Source organism: Megascapheus bottae, chromosome 36, assembly GCF_031878675.1.
Source record: "Megascapheus bottae isolate mThoBot1 chromosome 36, mThoBot2.hap1, whole genome shotgun sequence".
Taxonomy (NCBI): Eukaryota; Metazoa; Chordata; class Mammalia; order Rodentia; family Geomyidae; genus Megascapheus; species Megascapheus bottae.
Genome location: NC_143544.1, coordinates 6,659,745 through 6,683,703, shown reverse-complemented (window position 1 = coordinate 6,683,703; position 23,959 = coordinate 6,659,745). Strand labels below are relative to the sequence as shown.

At 61.5% G+C, this 23,959-nt stretch overlaps 2 protein-coding genes across 2 annotated transcripts; both read right to left on the bottom strand.

Moving 5' to 3' along the window:
* Positions 1–131: 131 nt before the first annotated feature.
* Positions 132–19,053, bottom strand: Unkl (unk like zinc finger). Its single transcript, XM_090324889.1, has 15 exons — positions 18,980–19,053; positions 18,463–18,672; positions 14,877–15,053; positions 14,309–14,442; positions 13,039–13,174; positions 12,714–12,831; positions 12,171–12,255; positions 10,799–10,881; positions 9,619–9,681; positions 8,968–9,145; positions 3,646–3,738; positions 2,591–2,821; positions 1,779–1,972; positions 1,424–1,666; positions 132–1,130 (listed from the first exon to the last, which is right to left on the bottom strand). The coding sequence occupies exons 1-15, from the start codon at positions 19,051–19,053 to the stop codon at positions 1,014–1,016; spliced, it is 2,136 nt and encodes a 711-aa protein (XP_090181015.1). The 3' UTR covers positions 132–1,013.
* A 1,210-nt stretch (positions 19,054–20,263) lies between these two features.
* Uqcc4 (ubiquinol-cytochrome c reductase complex assembly factor 4) lies at positions 20,264–21,210 on the bottom strand. Its single transcript, XM_090324749.1, has 2 exons — positions 21,112–21,210; positions 20,264–21,023 (listed from the first exon to the last, which is right to left on the bottom strand). Exons 1-2 carry the CDS (start codon positions 21,144–21,146, stop codon positions 20,669–20,671), a joined length of 390 nt encoding a protein of 129 aa, XP_090180875.1. The 5' UTR covers positions 21,147–21,210; the 3' UTR covers positions 20,264–20,668.
* Between the last annotated feature and the right edge of the window lie 2,749 nt (positions 21,211–23,959).

Here is a 23,959-nt window from a genome sequence, read left to right as displayed (position 1 = left end):
GTTTACCTAGTCACTTTGCACTTAAAAAATGCTATTAAAGGTCTTTGGCAAAGCCCCAGGGGCCGACCAGCCGGGCCCAGCCTCCGCCTCAGCACGTCTGTGCGGAAGGCCTCGGGCAGGTCGCTGCCCTGGCTGCCGGCACACTGCACCAACGTCTCCATCAGCTGGAGACCCCACCACTGCCCGCTGGATCTGAGCCATCAGCGACTGGCCCAGACCTCGAACACGAATCTGGTTCTGTGGCAGCTTCCGTTAGCATCTCATTGTCTTCACAGGAGAAAACAAAGCCCAATGAGTCACTTCATTTCTGACGCAAGGCACAGGCACTTAAAAAAGGTGGCCACGGGTCACGTGATGCGTGCAGATTGCTCAGTATTGTCTTACAACACTAGAATAGAAACAACTACCTGGGTGCACGTGCACTGTAGGAAATGAGTTCCTCTCATAAAAATCAAAACATCTAAAACGTGTCTTTCAATAATCATTCTGCTTATAAATACTATTTGTTTGCACTTAATTTGAAAAGGTAAAAATCCTAAATCTTCCTGGCTACTAGATAAATGCTCCCTTCATAAGTAGTTTCAGAATACGAAGTCTATTTACCATACTATGAATTAACAATAGACCATTAGGAAACTTCAAGTTCACAGTACACACATAAAGCTTCATGTTATGCATATTAAAAACATGAACTTAGAAAGCAGCTTACACAACTTACAACGTCTAAAATTCCTCGGTGTAGAAAGTGCTTTGAGGAGGCCTGGCCTCCCAGAGCCAGGACTGGCACGTACCAACGACACTGCCCAGACTCGGGGTGTCAGGCCCCTGGAAACAGGCAGAGGGGTCTTGAGACTACCTCGAAACCACCCGCAGGACGTGGTCAAGAAGATGCAAGGCTGCTGAGCAGACAGCTGGCAGAAACTCAGGTCCTGATGGCGGGGGCCCCCCCCTGGGGGGGGAGGGCGAGCAGCCGTGCTCTGGTCTCGTGAGCGCCCATGAGAAGCAGGCTCCAGTCACCATGGGCTCCGGCCCTCGGGTGCTGCAGTTGCACACGAGTCACTCAGGACCGGGTCGGGTGCCTGCTGCTCCTGGCAGGCCAGGCAGTGCTTGGCACGGAGCTGGTAAATTACCTGTGGGAGGGCGTGGGGGGCAGGGCTTAGTGGGAAGGCAGAAGGCGGGGGGGGGGGGGGGGGGAGCAGCATCCAACTAGATGCTGGGAGGCCTGAGGCACAGCCACCATGGCCACACTGGGGAGGGGAAGCTGACAGGGGACCCTGAGGTTCCGGCAGGACGGCTTGGTAGGAAAAGCAGGGTGGAAGGTGTTCAGGTCTTGGGCCGTCACCTCATGGAGGCCCCAAAGGCTGCAGTGTCCAGAGGCCCAGGGAGACACTGCCCGGAGGAGGGCCCCCCAGCCAGGACTCACCCCGTCGACGGCCTCCAGCCCCAGGCGCAGCTGGCTCTGCAGGGAGTGCAGCCGGGGCAGCGGGATGCTGCCCATGTCCCTGGGCAGAGAGGACAGCAGGCCCAGGCCCTCTATCTCCTCCTGTAGCTGCTTCACCTGGGCCTCCACCTCTTCCTTCCGCTGCAAGGCCAGCTGGCGGTCACTGTCGGCCACCCGGGCCCGCTCCTTGGCCTCCTGAGCCTCTCGCTGCCATGCGTCACAGGCCTGAAATCCAAGGGGGCTCATTCAAGAGGGAGGGAGGGAGGGAGGGAAGGAGGAAGGGCGGGCGGGAGGGCGGGCAAGTGCCCGCCCATGCGCGGGCTGCCCACTCACTCACCTGCTTCACCTGCCGCCAGGACTCTTCCCACCTCCGGATCTTCCTCTTGGCCTCCTCCAGCTGCCGCCTGACCAGGGCCAGCTCGGCGCTGCCGGGACTTGCGCTGGATGGGGCTGTGGTGCCAGGGTTCAGGACAGGGGATGGGCTGGGAGAAGAAACAAAGTCCCAGATGCTCCCAGGGACACCGTTCAAGCCTGCGGCAGCACAGGTGGAAACAGCGTTTGAAAGCACATTCTGTATGGAGATGGCATAAGCAATGTCACAGAAAGCCACGTGACAGTAAAGTGGGGCAGTCGTGATGAAATAATGACATATGTCCTACATGCGGATGACACGGGTGACGGCTTCCCCGTTGGGGACTGGTAAGTGGAGAGGGAGAACGGAAGTGACCATGGTTGGGGTTTCATTGGGGTGTGTGGAAATGCGACACTGAAGCTCCTGAGTAGCTAGGATGACAGACTGAGCCACCATGCCCGGCTCCGTTGAGATGTTTTGAGACAGGATAAGGAGGAATAGAATGAGGCTGGCAGGAAATGAGGTTGGGATAAGAGGAATACAATGACAGTGGTGGGAAGGGCCACAACGAAACCCCTAGCACAATGTGTGCACATTCTACAGCGTGACACATTACGTGAACTGCCTCCCCCAGTCAGGCCCACAGCTGTTTGTCCCTCTGTGGCCTGCACAGTTGCTGTGCCTCCACGCCAGGCTCCAGCTGGGCTGCCTTGCCCAGGAAGAACTGGTGAGGCCTCTGGGGAAGAGGCCTGGCCAGGGGGGAGACCCCAGAGGAGGGGAAGGCAGTGAGCACTCACCTAAGGAGCTGTAGGATGAGGCTGCAGAGCCCAGTGGGGTCGACTCCGACCGCAGCGGCAGTGGTGGCTGCTGTGGGGGCGTCATGGCTGAGGAGACCAGAGGCCCAGAGAGGGACTGAGAGAGGGAGCTGAGTGGAGAGGTGGACAGGGACGAAGACGAGTGCAAGGATGGCGAGCGGGGCAAGGGACCTGGGATGGTGACAGGGACCGAGCCTGCCAGTGGCCTGGAACCTGGACAAAGGAAAGGACCTGTGAGACAAGGGAGAGGCTGCCAACGGGATGCCCGGCGTCCCTCTGCACTGTCCCTGGGCTCTGCACTATTCCTCCTGCAGTCGCCCTGGTCTCCGGGGGAACCGAGGAAGTACTAGTGACAGAGCGCAGACTGCCCTTCAAGCAAGCGATGCCTTCTTCTCAAAGAAATCAGCCAGAAGTCCAGGAGAGGGCAGACTACCCTGCAGGCAATCTGTTCCTCTTCTGTTCTGGTGGCAAAATGGTCACTTCCCCTGAAATGGACTAGGGCTGTGGAGCTGTGCGTCTTTCTCACCCCTTCCCCCGGGGCCCCCTATCTAACCCTCAGAAGAAGCTGAAGATGCACCCCGGTGCTGTCTTCCCATGGCTTCCGGGGCTGTCTCCTTTCCCTGCTCTGGGCCGCATCTCGATTTGGTGTGGGGGGCGGGGATGTGAGGCCAGACCCAGGTGGGACTCCTCGACCTCTGAACTGAGGGATATGTTTCAGGAACACCACCCTGTGAGCCACAGGAGCTGCGCCCTGGGGACTCTCGGGGCAGAGGACAGCTCAGAGGGCAACGGAGGGACTGGACCAGCAGGTGGAACAGCAGCACTTCCTCTGCCCCCGGCTTTGCAGCCCAGTGATGTGACATTTGGGCCATATCTTGCTGAGGTCCCCGACAGCTTTTGAGGCCTCTGAAGGGGTTTCAGATCTGAGGAGGACTGGAAATGTGGCTCAAGTGGCAGGGTCTGCCAAGCCTAACGGCCTGAATCCAAACACTGGTCCGGCCAAAAAGAAGGGGGAAGCAGCCGAGTTCAGCACTCACCTGTCAGTCCAGAGTCACGACTTCCCTGCTCTTCCAGGTCTTTCTCTAGGGATGCGATGTCTATGTCACTAAGACGAAGGTCCAAGGCAGAACCTGTGAGAACAACCCACATTCCCACGACCCACTCAGCCTGTACCCAGCCTGCACCAAAAAGGGCAAGCCCAAGCCCACTAGGGCCTGGAGGATTGCCGGAGACACGGCATAGCCTTCCACCCCAGCTATTCCAGCACGCGAGCGGCCAGGCTCAGGCCCGGGATCCTCCCCACCCTCCCGCAGAGGCACGCCGGGTCCTACTGCTGTCTGTTAGAAATTAACCAAGTCAATGAACTGCAGGCCCTGAGACCTACTCTGATGCCACAGGCCTCCAAGGGCGCAGGCTCCCCACCCTCATCCCCACCTCACAGCCCTTGCCAAGGGTGCTGGGACCGGGTACTCTGGTCAGATCCTCCCATGCAGGTTGGCAACAGCTCCTACTGGAGCCCCTGCAGCCCTCTCGCAGAGGTGCCCGGTGTGGGGATGCCAGAGCCACCACACTTCCCGCAGTCCCAGCGCCCAGCCCAGCGCTGCTTGGGCCCAGGCCTGCATGTCTCACTGCAGAGGACAACACACATGGTGGCTGGAGTGGAGAGTGGCCCGGGCCAGGACTGTGGGATACTCCGAGTCAAGGCAGCTTGGTAGTGCCCGGCGGCACCAGTCTGCGTCCGTCACCTGCAGCCTGTGCTCCACGCATGCCCACTCCAAAGGCGTCATGATGCAACAGGTGACAGCAGCACAGGCCTTTTCTCCACACTCAGCAGTGGCTTAGGACTTCATAGACATCTCTGGGGAAAACAATGAGACCTACCCAGAAGCCTCAGCCTTCCCCGACACCAGGCCCAGCTACAGTGAGATGTCATCCAGAGGCCCCACATACCAGACTGCCAACAAGACGAGCCTCCCACAGGCACTGTTTTCTGAGGCCCGCAAAGCTCTGGATAAGTGAAAGGTCTGAGAGTACATCCACACACATCCAGGCCAGAAGGCGGCAGAGTGCTGGCCTCGCACCCATGCACGAAGCCTTGGGCTCCATTCCTCAGCACCACAGATGCAGAAAAAAAACGCCAAGTGGCGTTGTGGATCAAACAGTCGAGTGCAGGCCTTGAATAAAAGCTCAGGAGCAGTGTCCAGGCCCTGAGTTCAGGCCCCAGGACCAACAAAACAACAAACGAAACAATCCCTGCCCCGACTTTAATTTTGTGACTGCCTGGCCTTTGAGTCTGGAGTGGCCTCTGAAGTCGCACGCTAGGTGGCACTCTAAGGCAAGCTTCCATCAGTTACGCTGCACACTGAAAGCCCTGTAAAACAGAAGCCTGCATAGGCTTCAGGAACCATCTACAGTCCCATAGGTAACTCTAATACATTAACTGGCTCATTAGATGGACCTACATGAGTACTCCAGTTCACAAGTAGTTTACATCACCCTAAAAAACCAAAATCAAGGGCCAGGAGTGTGGCCTAGTGGTAGAGTGCTTGACTAGCAAGCACAGAGACCTGGATTCGATTCTTCAGTGCCCCGTACATAGAAAAAAGCCAGAAGTGGTGCTGTGGCTCAAGTGGCAGAGCCCTAGGCTTGAGAAAATTCAGGGACAGGCCCTGAGCTCAAGCCCAGGACTAGGGGGAAAAAAAAATTGACTAACACACACCAGACACAGGGCCCCACTGTGAGCCCTCACCACACCAGGCCAGGCCGCCCCCCCCCACCTCCACCCCATCCGTCTCCCCCAGCATCTTGGTCATAGCACCCACCTGGGCCCGCACCTCTGCATTCCCACACTTCTCACACCTGTGGCGGGTCCACACCCTTCCCGGCGGCTTCTGCAGCGGCCACACCTTCCGGGCTTCCTTCCCGGCACACCACTCACCGAATGCCCCTTCCTCCCTCACGCCAGCCTTCACGGCCTCCTCCACCCAGCCTGACCCCTCAGCCCGGGGTGAGGGTCCCTCCATGGCTTCTACTGAGCAGAAACAGCTCTGATCCTGGATTGTCAGCCCACAGGATGCCCGTGAGCAGGGTGGAGGAGTGGGTGGCTGGGACAAAACCCTGACAGTCCGCGCTAAGCACGTGTCCTACCCTGGACATGGCCTAGGCAGGCGGCAGGCCTGGTGCTCAGATCCTGTGAAGCAGGTACAGGAGGCCCATGCCTTACACGGGCAAACGTCCAGAAACGCTGGGAGAACTGGGGCAGGAACAAAGGAGCCTGGAGAGGAGACGAGACCTGCGCCTCCTGGACGGCTGACACAGCCAGGTGAGGGGAGGAGACCCGCTCCTCCTGGACAGGTGACACAGCCAGGTGAGGGGGGAGGAGACCCGCGCCTCCTGGACGGGTGACACAGCCAGGTGAGGGGGGAGGAGACCCGCGCCTCCTGGACGGCTGACACAGCCAGGTGAGGGGAGGAGACCCGCTCCTCCTGGACGGGTGACACAGCCAGGTGAGGGGAGAGGAGACCCGCGCCTCCTGGACGGGTGACACAGCCAGGTGAGGGGAAGAGACCCAAGCCTCCTAGACGGATGACAGCCAGGTGAGGGGAGAGGAGACCCGTGCCTCTTGGACGGGTGACACAGCCAGGTGAGGGGAAGAGACCCGCGCCTCCTGGACGGGTGACACAGCCAGGTGAGGGGAGAGGAGACCCGCGCCTCCTGGACGGGTGACACAGCCAGGTGAGGGGGGAGGAGACCCGCGCCTCCTGGACGGGTGACACAGCCAGGTGAGGGGGGAGGAGACCCGCGCCTCCTGGACGGGTGACACAGCCAGGTGAGGGGGGAGGAGACCCGCGCCTCCTGGACGGGTGACACAGCCAGGTGAGGGGGGAGGAGACCCGCGCCTCCTGGACGGGTGACACAGCCAGGTGAGGGGGGAGGAGACCCGCGCCTCCTGGACGGGTGACACAGCCAGGTGAGGGGGGAGGAGACCCGCGCCTCCTGGACGGGTGACACAGCCAGGTGAGAGGAGGAGACCCGAGCCTCCTGGACAGGTGACACAGCCAGGTGAGGGGAGGAGACCCGAGCCTCCTGGACAGGTGACACAGCCAGGTGCGGTGACTCAGCAGCCGGGTTCACAGGGAGGAGTCAGGCCCGTGGCCAGGCGGGGGTGAGCAGGGGCCGAGGACCCAGAGCGCCCCATCCTCCTCACCCGACATGGCCAGGCCAAGGCCCAGGACGGAGGGAGCGGGGGAAACACAGGAAAAAACCCAACGGGGAAATCCAAAATCCAAGAGCGCTGGGCTGCGGCCCAGCCCTGCAGCCGGACCAAGAGACGAGGCCAACGAGCTGGAGAGGGAGGGGGAGGGGGAGGGGGAGGGGGCCCCCCGCGGGGGACACGGAGGAGGGGCATGGCGGGGGACACCGCGGGGCACACGGGGAGGGACGCGGGGGCACCCGTGGGGGGGACGCGGGGGCACCCGTGGGGGGCACACGGGGGGGACACGGGGGGGACGTGGCGGGGGGGACGTGGCGGGGGGACGTGGGGGGGACGCGGGGGCACCCGTGGGGGGCACATGGTGGGGACACGGGGGGGACACGGGGGGGACACGGGGGAGGACACGTGGGGGGGGCCCGGAGGGGGCGCGAGGGGCACCCGTGGGGGCATGGCGGGGACACATGGGTCCCGGCCGCCCCCCATCACTGTGCACGCCTCACACTCAAGCTCACGCGCCCGCCCGGCCCCCCGCGGCACAGCCCGACGACCACGACTGCCCGGCCCCCACTCACCCACGCGGGAACGCTGCGCCCGGAGTCACGACGACCCGCGGCGCGCGCCCCGGATCACCGCGCCGCCATCGCCGCCGCCCGCAATGCTGACTCACGGCGGCCCCGGCCCCACGCGCTTCAGCCGCGGATTCAAACCCGGCCCGCGCTCCGCCCCCGGCCTGCGGCCACGCCGCCCCGCCCCACCCCCGGCCCCGCCCCGGGCACACGGCCTGCCCTGGCCCAGTCCGGCATGGAGACCCCGCCCCTGGCCGCCCCGCCCCGCACGGAGGCCCCGCCCCCGGCCCCGCCCCGGGCACACCGCCTGTCCTGGCCCAGTCAGGCATGGAGGCCCCGCCCCCGGCCGCCCAGCCCCGCATGGAGACCCCGCCCCCAGCACGCGGCCTGCCCCGGCCCAGCACGGAGGCCCCGCCCCCGGCCGCCCCGCCCAGCACGGAGGCCCCGCCCCCCGCACACGGCCTGCCCAGGCCCCGCACGGAGGCCCCGCCCCCGGCCGCCCCGCCCCGCACGGAGGCCCCGCCCCCGGCCGCCCCGCCCAGCATGGAGACCCCGCCCCCAGCACGCGGCCTGCCCTGGCCCAGCACGGAGGCCCCGCCCCCAGCCGCCCCGCCCAGAGGCCCCGCCCCCCGCCGCCCCGCCCTGGCACAGGCCGGGCACCCGGTTCGGTTTCTCGGTTTCATGGCCCAGCAGCTGACGGTGCCCAGGGCCAGACCTCACTTCAGGACCCACAACAGACTCCGCGTGAGGACGGCGGTTCAAAGCCAGCCCGGCACTGAAGACCTGACAGCTCTCATCTCCCGTTAACCACCAATAAAACCAGGGGAGCTGTGGCTCCAGGGGGAGGGCGGGAGCCTTGAGCTGAGGAGCTCAGGGGCGGCGCCCAGCCCCCCGGGCCAAGACCCACGACCACCACCACAACAAACCATGCGAGGCAAGGGAGTGGGTCAACCCCACTCTAGCGAAAAACCTAGGAAACAGGACATAATACAGCATGTAAGTACTAGACATATTCACACGTGTGTAATACACATTTATACAGCACACCGCCATATACATAGATATGATACACATGTATCATACCTGTGCACATACATTTATCTCCTGGAAATTCATGCCCAAGGTAGAATGTGCCAGCGACAGACTAGGCCGGCCTGAAATCACATGTTAAAGGGCAGGGGAAACCCCCACATAGACTCTAGCTGTGGCAGACCCGACGGCCCAACCCAGCCTGGCTCCATCCGACAGTCCTCAGACCTTCAGCCACCAAAACCTTCCCAAAGCTGGTAGCCAAGACCGCCAGAGGGAGGCCTCTCCCCTCAACGCACTGCCACCCAACCCACGGTGGGTGGCGGGCAGGCACTGGCTCTGCCCCCCCTCCTTTTTGGACAGCACACTTGCTGGGTTCATTTCCCTTTAGCCTCCCTATTTTCCAGAAGACACACTGGCTCTGTGCGGGCCTGTGTGGCTGAGCCCCAGGCCCTGAGCCTCTGCGCTGCTGCCCAGACACGGGTCTGTACAGGAAGTGGGCATCTGGCTGGCGGCAGAGGAGCGCCGACTGCGGAGACAGTGCCACTCACCCAGGACGGCTTCCACAGTGTTGCCAGCAGGGTCCGGCAGGAGCGAGCGTGTGGGGAGGGCAGGTGGCGCGGTGGGGGAGGAGCTGCCCGAGCCAGCGCTGGACGCCAGGCTGGACGCCAGGCTGGAGCTTACGCTGGGAGCTAGCGGGTGAACCACGGCAAACACAGCGAGGTGGCTCTGTTCAAAAACACGAGCAACGTGAGCGAGCACCCTGGGGGTGGGTGGGCGGCTCCGATCGCCGTGCGCGGGCCAGCTCCCCACAGCTGCCTGCAGCCCTGCAGCCCCGGGCAGAGCTGAGTCCACCCAGGAAGCAGCTTCCGGATGCCAGGCCCAGGGAGTCTCACCCCACCCCAGCTCCGCCTGGCCTCTCCTCCACCTCACACCACCCCACACCTCGGCCCTACACCTGATGCTGAAACAGCTGATGAGACGGCGGGGCTCTGAACCCTGAGCTTCCAGAGGGGAGCTATAGAGACATATGGTTTGTTGTTTCCTATGCGTGACACGATATTTTAGACAATGAAACACTTGGATATAAGTGAAAAGGTACTTTTAGGGGAAAAAAAAAAGTATTAACCAGATGAGCCAAGAGCTAAGAGAAGAGCCATGTATTCAGGCCCCCTCAGCCCTGACCTGCCCTAGGATCCTACCTGCTTGCTGTCGGGCTGGCTGGACTTCTGGCTGCCTTCGGAGGATGTGTCTCTCCACTTGGCCTGCAACAGAAAACCTGCTCAGGCTGCGAACAGCACGGGTCAGCTGACAAAACACACAGCCTATGCTCTGCTCGTCATATAAGACTTCTTTCTTTTGCTGGTTATTCGGGAGACAGAACTTTTCTAACAGATCTGGCCCCGAACTGGGAATCCTCCTGAGTAGCTAGGATTACAACCGTCACTCATGGGTGCTCTGCAGGAAAATACTGATTCTTGGGGTGTCACACAACAGTGAAGGCATTCTACTGCTTCCTTTCTCTCCATCCCCTTACAGACGCTGACTGGTGACAGGGAGTGAGCGCTGAACCCCACACCCGCACAGCCCCCGTGGCCTGAAGAGCTCCAGCAGGGCTGAGATGGCCTTGTTGAGGGGTGCCTTGCCTAGATCCACAGTGGAGGCAGAACCCCAAGTTGCCTCAGCACCCACTCGGGCCTGATGGGGCACTGCCCTAACATAGGGCCCCGTGTGGAGAAGCTGTGCGTCCAAGCCATAGGAGCCCCCATCTTCACAGCCACAGAGCCTAGCCTGCCCTGGGAACCGCAGAGGGACCGGGACGCGCCTGGGCAGAGCCGTGTGGCGACCCGAAGGCCTGCCTGCTGGCCCCGAGGTCCCTCAGCTGAGGGCACGATCATGCCTGCAGCACCTGAGCACCCCCATCCAGGAATGCTCCCGTTACTGGACCCAGAAACAAACAACCGTGTTGGTTCCAGTTTGGAAACTCAGCTACAACTCTGTCCACAGAATTTTACCCCCATGGTCCCCACGGAGGAGCCCGGTGCACCAGCTGACAGCAACGTGACCGCCACGGCTTTCCAGAGGAGTGTGAGAAGCCGCCTGTGTGCACACCTCACACAGGCAGGGCCCGGCCAAAGCCCAGTGTGCTGGTGACGAGAATAGGAATGTCACACGAGGCCATGACACTTGGTGATGACCTCCGCCCCTGAGGCCTCTGAAGGGGACACGGCACTGCCAGGCCAGCAAAACAGCAGCTCTCCTGCTCCAGCCCAGGTGAGAACCCGGCTGGGGTGCTTCTGGACTGTCGACAGGCATCCCCCCACCAGCAGGCGCCACCCCCTTCTCTGTGGCTGGTGTGGGAAGCGGGAGGCGGCCACTTACGTTTCCAGGCTGGCTGCCATGGGCCAGGGCGCTGCTGCTAGTGAGGTCTCGGCAGCCCCAGTCGTTCCCCAGGCCGAGGCTCTCTGCCAAGAAAGGGGAGCAGTGGGCACGGAGGGCCACCAGCTGGTGACACACACTGGAGCTCAGACCCTGGTGAGTTAGGGCTCCGAGCACATGCTGGTCTTGGGGCAGTGACCCTCCCACAGGACAGTGGCAAGCCAAGGACGCCATGAGGTCTCTGGATGCATGCCTTGCATTTCAATACCCCAAGTCCACATTTAACATGTCTCAAGTGGTAGAGTACCTGCTTAACAAGCACAAAGCCCCGGGTTCAAACCCCCCTCTATACCAAAAAAAAAAAAAAAGGTTGGGTCATGTGCCTGTGTGCCTGTGTCTCTCACCTGGAATCCCAGCTGCGCTCTGAGGATCATGGTTCAAAGCCAGCCCAGACAAGAAGGTCCATGAGACTCTTCTGTCCACTAGCCAGCAACAAGTCAGAAGGGGAGCTGCGGCTCTAGTGGTAGAGCATCAGCCTTGAGCTAAAAAGTTGAACGACAGCACCCAGGCCCTGAGTTCAAGTTCTTCCAAGACAGGCACAAAATAAAGACAACAGAAAATAAAAATTGAGCATGCGGCTGAGAATGTGGCCCAGTGTAGAGAGCTCGCCTAGCATTCATGAAGCCCTGGATTTCATTCCTCGGTACCACATACACAGAAAAAGCTGGAAGTGGTGCTGTGGCTCAAGTGGTAGAGCACAAGCTTGAGGAAGCCCAACGACAGTGCCCAGGCCTTGAGTTCAAGGGCACGGCATAAAAAAAAGTCTTAAAAATTGAATGGCTGGGTGCTAGTGGCTCACACCTGTCATCCTGGCTACTCAGGAGGCTGAGATCTGAGGATCAAGGTTCAAAGCCAGCCCGGGCACAAAAGTTCATGACACTCATCTCGAATTAACCACCAGAAAACTGGGAAGTGTTGCTGTGGCTCAGGGGATAGGGCGGTAGCCTTGGGCTGAAGAACTCAGGGACAGCACCCAGGCCCAGGGTTCAAGCCCCGTGTCCGACTAAATAATCATTACTAGAGTCCCAAACCCTGGAACTCAGGCAGGGGGCAGGGGCAGGGGGAAGCCCCTGAGTGTGTGCAGCCATGTAGGCTCCTCCCTGGGGCAGGCCTTACTTCTAGGGACTCTGGTGTCTCCCCAGGTTGGGCAGACAGACTGCCTATCCCTGGGGTCCACCACACTGGGGCCGTGGTGTCAAGGGCCTGCTGCCCCGTTCTCAAGGCCTGCTTGGGATGACCTGAAATGACCCGCCACGGTCCCCGCAAAGGGAGGGGTGCGCAGCCCAGGCACAAAGGAAGGGCGCCGTCCACTCACTCTCCACGTGCGCGAAGGCACAGAAGGGGCCCCGAGGGCAGAAGCCGGTCTGACGCATGTCATTGCACTTTGTAGACTTGTAGATCTGGGAAGGAAAAATCAAAGGTTAAGGCTGGATTGGCGCTGGGCTGCTGAGAGGAGAGATGCCAGCTCCAAACCAGGAGAGGGAGGTGGCCAAGCCCCGTGCGGGGTCTGGGAGCCTCACGAGGCAGGGCCATGCCTCCACGGGGCCTGGGCCCCAGCACGGCAGAGCACAGCCACCAAGGCCTGGAGCCACAGAAACAGAGCCAAAACGCACCTTCCCTCCCAGCATGCCGCGAAGGCCGTCCTCCGTCTAAGCCCCAAGGGGCACGGCACACCGTCCCCGGCGTCACCAAGCAAAGCCCAGGAAGTCTCTCCCCCCACCATCACGGTCTGGCGTCCCCCAGACACGCTGGGGCCAGGCTGGTGGGAAAGGGACCACACAGTGACACGGTGGCTTCTCAGGGTCTGGGCAGATGGGGACCCCACCTTCTCCCTCCGGGCTGAGTCCGGGGGGCCTACCTCGGGGTGGAACTGCTGCTCAGTGCGCGAGTGGCAGTACTGACAGCCGTCACCGCCGTCGCAGCGGGAGGGTTCGCCCCACTCATCACCAAGCTTCACGCTGGGGCACGGTGCAGACCTGGGGACGGGACACCCCAGAGGACGCTCAAGGGCTGCCCACACCACAGGGCCCACGCCCGCTGGGGGACGAGGGGGCAGGAGCCGGCGTCCATGCTGTGCGGCACTGCGAGCCGGGTGGGTGGGAGCGGCCGGGCTGTGGGCTGCAACAGGCACCGGGCGCACAGCAGAGCCCCTGCCCGGGGGGCCTGGCGGCCACAGGACTCACCGGTACTGGAACCTCCCGGGCTGGCGCCGGCGGTCCCGGCTGTTGTGGTAGTGTGGGCACGCGTACCCCTGGCGGCACAGACGCGGTGGTTTTGGACACTGCTCGGTCTTGTAGCTGCCCAGTACGAAGTTGGCGTCTGTAACACAGAGAGGTAAAGGCCTGGCGCCACATCCCAGGGCCAGATGTGTGGTCCTCGAGGCCCGCACCTACTCGCGATGAGTGACCACGCTGCTGACACGCCGGGGTCTTCCAGCCCCCGGGGGTGCTACACACAGCAGAGGCCACGTGGGTGAGATGTGGAGGAGCGGGAGGCCCAGACACTGCAACTGTGGCAGAGGTGGTGCGGAGCACAAGGAAGGGGGATGGGATTTCCTTTTGAAGGAATAAAAATTAAGGCCAGGGGGCCGGGAGCGTGGCCTCGTGGCAGAGTGCTTGCCTGGCATGCACGAAGACCTGGGTTCCATTCCTCGGTACCACACGTATAGAAAGCCCAGAACTGGTGCTGTGGCTCAAGTGGTAGAGCTCTGAGAAAGCCCAAGGACAGTGCTCAGGCTCCGAGCTCAAGCAGGGCATAGTTGCTCCCTCCTTGCTCCCGGGCTACTCAGAAGCTAGAGATCGGGAGGGCCACGGCTCAAGACCACCCTACGTACAAAGTCAGCAACACTGTCATCTCCACAAGAGAGCTGGCACCATGGAGCCCGCGCTTGCCTTACTGCGTTCTCCACGCCCAGGCGGACCCCGAGCACGGCACTGGGCCGAGAGCCACAGGTGCAGCCTCGGGACTGAGTGGACGGCTCTTACGTCACTACCCAGAGACGCACCGGCAGGAAGCGACAGACAGACGCGAGCAAGTGGAGAGGGGCTGGGGTAGGTGCGGGCTGCGCTCATGGGGTTTCCATCTGGGCTGGTGGGAAAGTTCGGGAACTCAGCAGAGGTGGTGGCTGCACCACACGCAAACGTTCTACCTGCCGCTGAGCTCTTCGCTCGAACAAGGTGGATTTTGTGGGTACTCTCCACCTACAAAAACCCCAAACCCTCCTTGATCACCACCACTATGCCAGGAGCCTGCCAGCCTCCTGGGGCCAGGGAGCTGCCAGCCTGAGCAGTGCACACAGACTGAGGCCTGAGGGGAGGTAGAACCGGCCAGTGCGCTCAGGAGGCTCGGGGATGGGACGCTGGGGGTCGGTGTGGGGCCGAAGTCCCATCACCCCAGACACTACAGCTAGTATGAAATGCAGCACAGTCTCCAGGGCACTGCCCACTGCCTCACCTTGCCAGCGGGGGTCCTCGCCCAGGGTCTTCTCAATCATGGCCTGGCTGGCCAACACCCCGGGCTGCAGATCGGACACACCATCCCCTCCGCCAAGCTGGCCGTTCTGCACGGCTTCCTGAGCCTGCAGCTCCCTGCAAGAACACAGCAGTCACAGCCCTGGGCAGGGAGGGGGAAGCGGAACCCGGGTGCAGACACTGGTGGTGGCCTGGACACCACACGGCCCTGATGGGGATGGCAGTTCTCATCCAGTCCCAGCGAGGTCTGTCAAGACAGGCTCGCACCTGGGTATACCTGCACTTGTCTGGCCCCGTGGGGAGACAGAGGGACTCAGGGAGGAAAGAGCCAGTTAGGATCAATGGGTAGTTTTCTCATTAGAATGAGACGTGGGGCCTGGTGTGGTGGCACAGCCCCGCAATCCCAGCCTTCATAAAGCTCAGGCAGCAGGATCTGCAGTCTGAGGCCAGGCTAGGATACACAGCCACAGCCCTCAAGAGGGAGAGAGCACCCCCCACTGGGGCTCAGCAAGTCAGGGCTCGGAAGCGTGACTTGGAAACCGCACACTCACCTGACATCACACACAGGTGGCCGCAGGTCCAGGGGGCCGTGTGCAAAGGCACAGTGCAGCCCGTTCTTCACGCAGTGGCCCCGCGCATCCGTCTCGTGGATGCATGTGCCAGTCTTGTAATAGCGTAGGTGGTACTTGCGCTCGGTGTCCCCGGTCGTGCGATGCAGGTAGGGGCACCTGGGAGGCAGGGGAACAGGTGTCTTCTCTCGGATTCTCTCAGATGGGGGCCAACCCTGAGCTCCCCTGCCCACCCCACCCGTGCCGAGGCAGCAGAGGTCTGCTCTGGCTGGAAAGATAATACTAAACGAGCACTCCTACTGTGGGACCCTTGCCTAAGGATGGAGACCAAATATCCCTGTTGTATATAGCAGGGAAAAACAAAACCCCACTGGCTTCATGTATCCATGCTTCCAACTTTTTTTTTTTTTTTTTTGCCAGTTCTGGGCTTGAACTCGGGTTCTTGGACTTTCTCAAGGCTAGAGCTCTACCACTTGAGCCTCAGCACCACTTCCTGCCTTTTCCTACATATGTGGTAATGAGGAACTGAACCCAGGTCTTCCTGCATGCTAGACAAGCTCTCTACCACTGGGCCAAATTCCCGGCCCTCGACGATTTTTTTTTTCCAGTCCTGGGGCTTGAACTCAGGGCCTGGGCACTGTTCTTGGACAATTTTTGCTCAAGATTTGTACTCTGCCACCTGAGCCACAGCGCCACTTCTGGCTTTTTCTGTGTATGTAGTACTGAGGAGTCGAACCCAGAAGTTCCTGCATGAAAGGAGCTCACTCTACCACTAGGCTACGTGCCCCGCTGGCCTCCAACATTTTTTTTTTTTTTTTGCCAGTCCTGGGGCTTGGACTCAGGGCCTGAGCACTGTCCTTGGACTTTCTCAAGGCTAGAGCTCTACCAACTGAGCCTCAGCACCATTTCTGGCTTTTTTTTTCTATGTATGTGGTACCGAGGAATCGAACCCAGGTCTTCGTGCGTGCTAGGCAAGCACTTTAACCACTAGGCCAAACTCCTGGCCCCTGGCCTCCAACATCCTTAATAAATTTCCTAAACTGTGCTCATGCCCTGTGTGCAAGAATGCCTTTTTCTGACAGGTCATTGTCAGGGGAGGCTCTAGAAGCCACTCATCCAGCATCCTGGGAAATGTGGGGCCCCAGGAAGTGGGGGAGGGAGCAGGCCCGGGCCAGAGCCCCACAGCAGAGTGATCTGAGGGAGTGGCATGCCGGTACATTAAATGATGGGGCCTTGGCGTGGGGGACACCTGCCAGGGACAGCCAGGGCTCAAAACCAATGCGGCAGTTGTCCTAACAGGCGGCCCTGCGGGTGGGGAGGGTGCCAGCAGGCAAGATACGCCCAGGGACCCAGGAGAAAGTGGGCCCCAAAGGCGTCCGGACCTGTGCCTGCTGAGGATGCGTGGTCCTGGCCTCCTCGCCCGAGCCCAGAACTCTTCCTGCGCTCTCAGGTGCGTGTGCCTGCGGGCACCGCACAGGCAGGCACACAAAGGCGGGCACCACACAGGCGGGCACACACAGACGGGCACCGCACAGGCGGGCACACACAGACGGGCACCACACAGGCGGGCGCACACAGATGGGCACCGCACAGGTGGGCACACACAGGTGGGCACACACAGAAATTGGACCCTGGTCAGCGCCTTGCTGGGCCCTAGACTGATTCCTACGGGGGCCAAGAGGCCTGAGAGGGCCAATGGGAGCCCAGCCCAGGGCTGGGACGGGGAGGGTGAAGGGAGGGAATCCGGGCCGGTGGGGGGCGGGGAAAGGGGCTCTAGGGAAAGTGGGCAAGGGGCGTGCGGGGGTGCCCATAGAAACAGCAGAGTGTCCACGGTTAGAACTGACCCTGAGGACGGGAAGGGGGCGGAGCCGGGCACCGCGGAAAAGGTGCGAAGGCTGCCCACCGTCCCCTGAGGCCCTGAGCTCAGGACCCACTCCAGAAAACTGTCACAGCGGGGCCTGACCTGGTGGCGGAGGGCTTGCCTAGCATGCACGAAGACCCAGGTTCCACTCCTCAGTACCACCTATACAGAAAAAAGCCAGAAGTGGTGCTGAGGCTCAAGTGGTAGAGCTCTAGCCTTGAGAAAGTCCAAGGCCAGTGCTCAGGCCCTGAGTTCAAGCCCAGGACTGAAAAGAAGAAAAAAAAAGCTGAAAGTGGAGTAGTGGTTTAAGTGGTAAAGCACCAGCCTTGACTGAAAAAGCGAAAGTACAACGCCCAAGCTGTGCGCGCGCACACACACCAGTGAATTCAAAGACCTCATTCTTTGCTGAAAGGAACTACCTGTTCACAATTTCCTGGCAACTCTACATGAACCAAAATACACACGAGTGGAACTAACAGCAATCCTCTCCTGGGCAGGAGGCAGCAGCCAACGCAGCCCCAAGGGCTGGAGAAGACTCCGTGCTCCTTTCTCCCTAGGTGTGTGCGTGCACGCACAGGCACAGGGGATGCATCAGAACAGAGCCCTCAAGTACCCCACGCCCACTGATGAACCGGTCTGCACGACAGCATCTTTAGTTGTTACTAAAGACGGCCGCCAGCCAGGTGCCGAGGGTGGCTGTCATCCGGGCGTTTGAGACTCATCTCCAATGAACCACCAGAAATCCAGAAGTGGTGCTGTGGCTCTGAGCACAAAGAGCAGCACCCAGGCACGGAATTCAAGCCCCTGACCTGGGACTGCAACAGTCTTCATCCCAGCCAGGAGGACACATGCCACCCAGCGGGAGGAGCCAGTAACCACGTCCATGCTCTGGAAGCCAAACAGCTGTTAGCAGGTACTTTCTTCTACTGCCTCAGAACCATCACCAGACGGAGACAGGCCCAGCTGCTCGTCTACACTGCCCCGCAGACCAGCAGACCAGCTCCAGGTGAGACCATCGCCATTAGAGCCGAGGCCTGGAAGAGCTTCTGAAGACACACCTGGAGGATCTGAACTCTACGAGACCACCACCTTAGCGTAAAAGTGGAGGTGGCTACATTGTTTCACACTGAGGCCTCCAGCTACAGGAGGAGCAGTTATTAACCACCGGGCATTCCCCTACAAACCTCCCCGAGATAATAAGAACGTCCCAGGTCACACGGTACTCGTTGAGCAAATGAAGCTCACAGTATCCAGGCCCAGGATTAACAGTAACTAAGTAACATAAAGAGAGCCAGCGCTCAGGGCCCTCAGCCTAGGTACCCAGAGGAGGCCGAGATCCGAGGGTTCAAAGTTCCCGAGACTCTTCTCTCCAATGACCTGAACTACTTCAAAATAAGGCCATTATTCATAACCCGTTCACAAGAGCGGACAGCACAACGTCAAGACTGGACCTCTGAAATGTGGAGAGTGACATATAAACAGCAAGAGAGGACACCTTCCAGCATCTTCCAAGGCGCGCGCACGCGCACACACACACTCTGAAAGGCTGACGCTGGGGCCGCGGGCCGGGGCCGTCCGGGGAGCCGGCGCGAGGCCGCAGGCCGCACGGGGTGGCTCAGGCTCGGCCCCCGCCAGCTGGGCCGCCCAGACACCACCGGGAAGGAGGACGCGCCGAGCCGGGCGGGGTCCGGGCGCGGGCGCACTCACCCGTCGCCGTCCGGGCACAGGCCCGAGGCCTCGTCGTACTTGGCGCAGTACACGTCGGGGCTGTAGTTGAAGGTGCCGTCGCGCCTGCGGAGCGGTCTGCGCCGACGCTGATTCAGGAAATGCCAGTGGAAGCAGGTGAACGGCCGGTGCTGGCTGCACCGGTGCTGCACAAACAGCGCGCACTGCTCCGTCCTGAACTCCTTCAGATACCTGCGGGACCAACGCGGCCGGGTGGGCGGGGCGGCCCGGGGGGACGGACGGACGGACGGACGGACGGACGGCGGGGAGGGGCCGGCATCCCCCCGCGGGGCCCGGACACCGGCCGAGGGCCGCGCCCGCCCCGCCCCCGGCGCTCCGCCCCACCCCCGGCTCGGCCCTCGGCCGCGGGCGCCAGGCCCGGCCTCCAGCCCCAGCCCCAGCCCGGGAGCCCGGCGCCCACCCCCGGGCGCGGCCTCCGGTCCCGGGAGAGGCGCCGGCCGGGACGGGCGGGCGGGCGGCGGCGCGGGCGGGCGCTGACCTGTAGTGGGTCGGCTTCTCGGTCTGCGGGGGGGACCCGCTCAGCGCCGCCGCGGCTTTCGAAACCGACGGCATTTTCAGTCAAAACAATGCAGCGCGCATGCGCCGCCCCCGCCCCCGGATCTCCCCCCCCCCCGCGCGGAGCCCCCCGCGCCCCCCGCCGCGCCGCCCCGCCCCCGCCGGCGCCCCGCCCCCCGCCCCGGCCGGCGCGGGGACGCGCGCGCGCCCGCGCCCGCGCGCACCCGGCCGCGAAGAGCCGGAGGTCTGCGATGAGGCTGCGGAGAAGGCCGCCCCCCCACCCCGGGCCACGCCCCCGCCCCGGCCCCCGCCCCCGCCCCCGCCCCCACCCCCCGCCGTCTGAATCGAGCCAGCCACGGGCGAACCGCTTCCCAGTCCAGATGCTTCTCAAAGCCGACGCGGGAGGCTGGGCACCGAGGCCACAGGGAGCGGGGGGCCATCGGGCCGCCAGGGAGCCGGGAGGGGGGGCACGGGCGCGGGGCCTGGCTCCAGAGAGAGCCCGGGGGGGGGGGGGGGCGTGGGCGAGGCTGCTCCTAGAGGAGTTCGGGCGAGGCAGAGCTCCACACGCCCCGTCTCCAAGACACCGGCACACGAAACAAAAACGGGGCCTAACCTAAAGCATTTCAAGTTCGGAACAAAATTCCCCTAACATTGGAAGATGGATGTTACCAGGTTTTACTCTGAGCCTGTAATGCCAGGGACCTGAGGAAGGCTTGAGGGCAGGCGGTCTGGGCGCAGACGCCCCCAAACATCAGAGGGATATGTAGTCCATTTCTAGGAACACTGACCTAAAAAATAGGAGATGCAAATAGACTTATGTACAGAGATAAGGCCTGTTGGCTTTGCTTTTTTTTTTTTTTCTTTCCTGTCATGGGCTTGAACTCCAGGCCTAGGCACTGTCCCCGAGTTCTTCAGCTCAAGGCTAGTGCTCTATCACTTTGTGCCACAGCGCCACTCTCTGGTATTCTGGTGTCATTTTCAACACCATTTAGTAATATATTCCACGGTTTATTTTTACTGTTGTGCCCATCCTGGGGTTGAACTCGAGCCTTGCACACGCCCTTGGCTGTTTGCTCAAGGATGGTACTCAATCACTTGAGATCCAGGTTTCTGCTGGCTCCACTGGATATGAGTCCCTCAGATTTTCCTATCAGGGCCGACTTCAAACTGGGATCCTTAGATCTCAGCTTCCTTAGTAGGATTACAGTGTGAGCCGTCAGTACCCAGTCCCTATTTTAAGGAAGAAAAACGAGATTTTAAAAGGTGGTTTGTGACATCCTTTTCTTTTTAATTACAGGAGAGGAAGAAGGAATCACCTTAACCTGACAGACGTTAGTATGTACGACTAACATCCACAGGTACTAGCTACACACGTTGCGTTGCGTTATAAACTTTAACGTTACTGCTACTTATAGTGTCTCAAAAAGCCAAAGACCTCCGAAATGGCATTGGGCAACTTGCGTCGGGAGAACAGCGGCGGACACACAAAGACCCCAAATCCGACGGGATGCAGTGTGGCACAGACTTGTACGGGTCTGGAATCTGGGACATAACCCGGTCCGGCCTTTCTGCCGAGCCTGCGCGTCCCTCGGCGACGAGTCCTTCGGGGTGGAAAGCGCAGGAGGGACGACCTTCGGAGCCAGGGCGGCGGCCGGCTTCCCGCCACGCCCTGTCAGCTTCTGACCACGCAGGCGGCCGGGGTCTGGAGCTCCGCGGCCCCATCCCTGGGCGCCGGCGTCTCCTCGCCCAGCACCCTCCCCCCACACTGGTCCGAGCCGCGCTCCCCGCTCAGGTAGCACCAGCCGACCAGCACCGAAAGGGACAAGCCGAAGGGCAGCGCTTTCCACCCGGAGCGCTTCTGCTGCTTTCCCAACGAGTGCAGCACCGTCCAGCGGGACGGGGTGGCCGGGCTGGGGGAAAACGGGAAGGGGCGGCTGGGGTCTTGGTCCCCGTCCGCCGGGGCCCGAGGCCGGGGCGGCGGGTGCAGCGCCCGAGCCCCGCCCACACGCCGCAGCGCCCGCACGGCCCTGCGAGAGAGAGAGAGAGCGAGCGAGCGGTGAGCCTCCGCCCGCGTCCGAGCCCGCGGCCGCGCCCGCCGAGGCCGCCCGGCCTCACCCGCTCGCGGGGACACTCCACGCCGCTCCGCTCATCGCGACCTCGGCTCGGCGCTCGGCGTAGCGCGTCACTTCCGTCGCACAAAAGCGGACACGGCGTCGGCCCAGGCCGGCGCTCACGACGACAGAACGTGAGCTCGGTGGCGCCGCGGACATGACGCACTTCCGCTAGGAGCTTTTCCGTCGCTGCGCGCCCCCCCCGGAGGGGCGCACTGCATGCCGGGAAATGTAGTTCTCCCGACCCCTGGAGGGCCGAAGCTCCGGGTCGGGGCCCGGGAAGTCGGGGTTGCAGCCACCCGAAGGAGTTCCCACCGCACATCACCCCGAGTGACCTGCGCCTGGAGGAAGGACAGCGGACGGCGCCGGCGGGCCAGGGCTTCCTTTCCTCCCCAAGTACGGTCACCACAGCCCATCAAAGTATGGGGTGAGGGCTGGGCTCTGAAGATCAGGGTTCAAAGCCAGCCTGGGCCCAGAAGGACCTGAGCCTCCCCTCTCCCGTTAACCTCCAGAAAACGGGAAGTGGCACTGGGACTCCAGGGGTAGGGCGGTAGCCTTGAGCTGAAGAGCTCAGGGACAGCGCTCAGGCCAGAGTTCAAACCCCGAGACCGGCCAAAAAAGAAAAGAAAATATATCTATAACTATATATCTCCTCAGAACCCCACGAACAGAAAAAGCCAGAGTGGCGCTGTGGCTCAGGTGGTAGAGTGCCAGCCTCGGGACGGTGCTCAAGACAGAGCCTGCCCCTCAGCTCCCTTTCATTTTCAATCAACTTGTGACTGCATCTTACTAGTCTGCCTCTTAATTACCTGGCTGGGGAGAAATGGAATTGGACTCCTAGAGTCCTAGAGGCATCAGAGGTGTTGGAGCAAAAAACTTCAAACAGCTTGAATTCATGAGTCCAAGCCCCAGTATTCTCTGTCTCTGTCTCTGTCTCTCTCTCTCTCACACACACACACACACACACGAGACAAATGTCATTTCTTGGGCCCCAGAGTCTTAGAGAGGAACCCACACCCATGCTAAGGACGACTAGCTGAGGTCTGGACACCGGCCCTTGATCCTTCTCCTGGGGATGGCCCAGTCAGGTTCTTCCCGAAGGCAGCTCCTGAGCCTGCCTGCCATCCTGAGCTGACCATTGGGTGTCCACTGCTTTGTGTGCAGCCAGGTGGTCCTGGATGAACCCCATCCACCAAGCCATGACCTGTCCTGGGGTCTCTGCCACTAAGTCAACACACCAGACACATTGTGGCCTGGAGCCACTCTGCTTTCTGGAGGAAGCATCTGCCCAGTGGTTCTTTCTCGCTCCCAGTCCTCTCAGAGTCTCTGCAGGTTTTGAGCACAGCCACATCTGTGAGTCTTCCTGAGCCAGGAACCCAGCCCAGGGCCCCGCCCAGAGCCGCTGTGTCCACATGGACACCTGTTTGCCTGGTTCCTTCCCACCAAGTCCCGCCCCACCTGCTCCACCCCAGAGCCCCACAGAACCCTTGTTACACCAGCAGAGACCAGGGACACCCCACTACCTGTAGGCGAGGCCTTCATGTGGCTGGTTGAGATGTTGTAGGGCAGCTGAACACAAGCTTCCCAGGATAGCCACAGTACTCACAGCCAGTGTGCTCATCTAGGTCAGGGTATCTTGAACAAGGGACAGAAAAGAAGGCCCTAGGTGGACACCCTGGTGGCAGGGTGCCCACCCCAGGCAACACCACACTTAACGTGGAAAGGTGCTTGGCAGATGCCATCGGTTAGCCTTCGGGCATAGTGGGCGTGTGACCCAATGGCAGGCATCCTTTCCAGAAGAGCAGGCAGTGACCTGTCATGACGATAGGCAGAAGCTCAGCTGATGGGCTGAGGCAGCAGGTTGAGAGGCACTGGGGGTCCTGGCCAGTGCAGGGGTGAGGAGAGTGGGCTGGGAACCAGTGATCTCCCCTGGAGCTGCGCCTCGGTTGTGGACGTCGGGCCTCCACTCATGAGGGATGAATGCTTGCCACATTAAGGTACCTGGCCCATGGTGGTGGGTCCCAGTGGTTCCAGCAACCTGGTAGAGATGCCCATCTCCCACCACCACCCCCAACTCCATCCAGGGAGGATTTCAAAATCTGGGAACCCCCTGCAGTTGCCCTGCTTTCCTCATACTCTCCTCTGAAGTCGATCCCTAACTTGCTCTATGCAAGACTCGGCTGGCCCATCCCCCCGCCCCCGGGCTGGCCCCGTGCCCCTCCCCAGGACATCAGCCAACACCTGAGCTTTCCTTATCTCAAAGCACACAGAGAAATGTCATGCGAGGCCTAATGCCCCACTAATGGAGAGGTGGAGGCTGCCACCCTTGTGTGCTTAATGGCAGGGTAATTTATTGTCATGCCACTTGAGAGCTGACATATTGGAGCTATTGATTGTCCCCAGGAAGATCAATATGGGGTCTGGGGGACAAGCGAAGCCATTCTTCAAGGCTTGAGATCTGACGACAGCGCAGAGGCTGGCAGGGCAGTGGGCAGCGCTCCATGAAGCCCAGCCTGCCGTGGAGCTGGGCTGGGATGTAGGCTCGGGCCACAGCCCATCCAGGAGCCCAGATGCATGCTGGGGCCCAGGGACCCCCCAACCCCGCACAGCAGGCATCATCCAGGACTGTGGCCAAGTCAGTGTCTCCCTCAGATTGCTGTCCCCAGAGACAAAATAGAAAAACCTGGAGGACACCTGGTGATCCTGACTAGCTTCAACCTCAGCACAGACACCGCGGCTCGGCCCCGCACTCGGTCCGCAGGCCTGCTTCTGAAGCAGGGGCGCCCATCGCACCCCTCAATTTACCCTGGTGGGTTCCCACTTGGCTCTCGGATGAGCGCTCCCTGCGGCCT

What these genes read in the sequence shown, in the direction of transcription:
- Uqcc4 (XM_090324749.1), bottom strand. Translation starts at nt 21,146, where the DNA reads ATGAGCGGAGCGGCGTGGAGTGTCCCCGCGAGCGG. An exon ending in TGGAGTGTCCCCGCGAGCGG is followed by an intron (nt 21,024 to 21,111) that starts GTGAGGCCGGGC and finishes TCTCTCTCGCAG; the next exon opens with GGCCGTGCGGGCGCTGCGGC.
- Unkl (XM_090324889.1), bottom strand. Translation starts at nt 19,053, where the DNA reads ATGCCGTCGGTTTCGAAAGCCGCGGCGGCGCTGAGCGGGTCCCCCCCG. An exon ending in AGCAGCAGTTCCACCCCGAG is followed by an intron (nt 12,256 to 12,713) that starts GTAGGCCCCCCG and finishes TTTCCTTCCCAG; the next exon opens with ATCTACAAGTCTACAAAGTG. An exon ending in GGCTGGAGGCCGTCGACGGG is followed by an intron (nt 1,131 to 1,423) that starts GTGAGTCCTGGC and finishes GCCCTCCCACAG; the next exon opens with GTAATTTACCAGCTCCGTGC.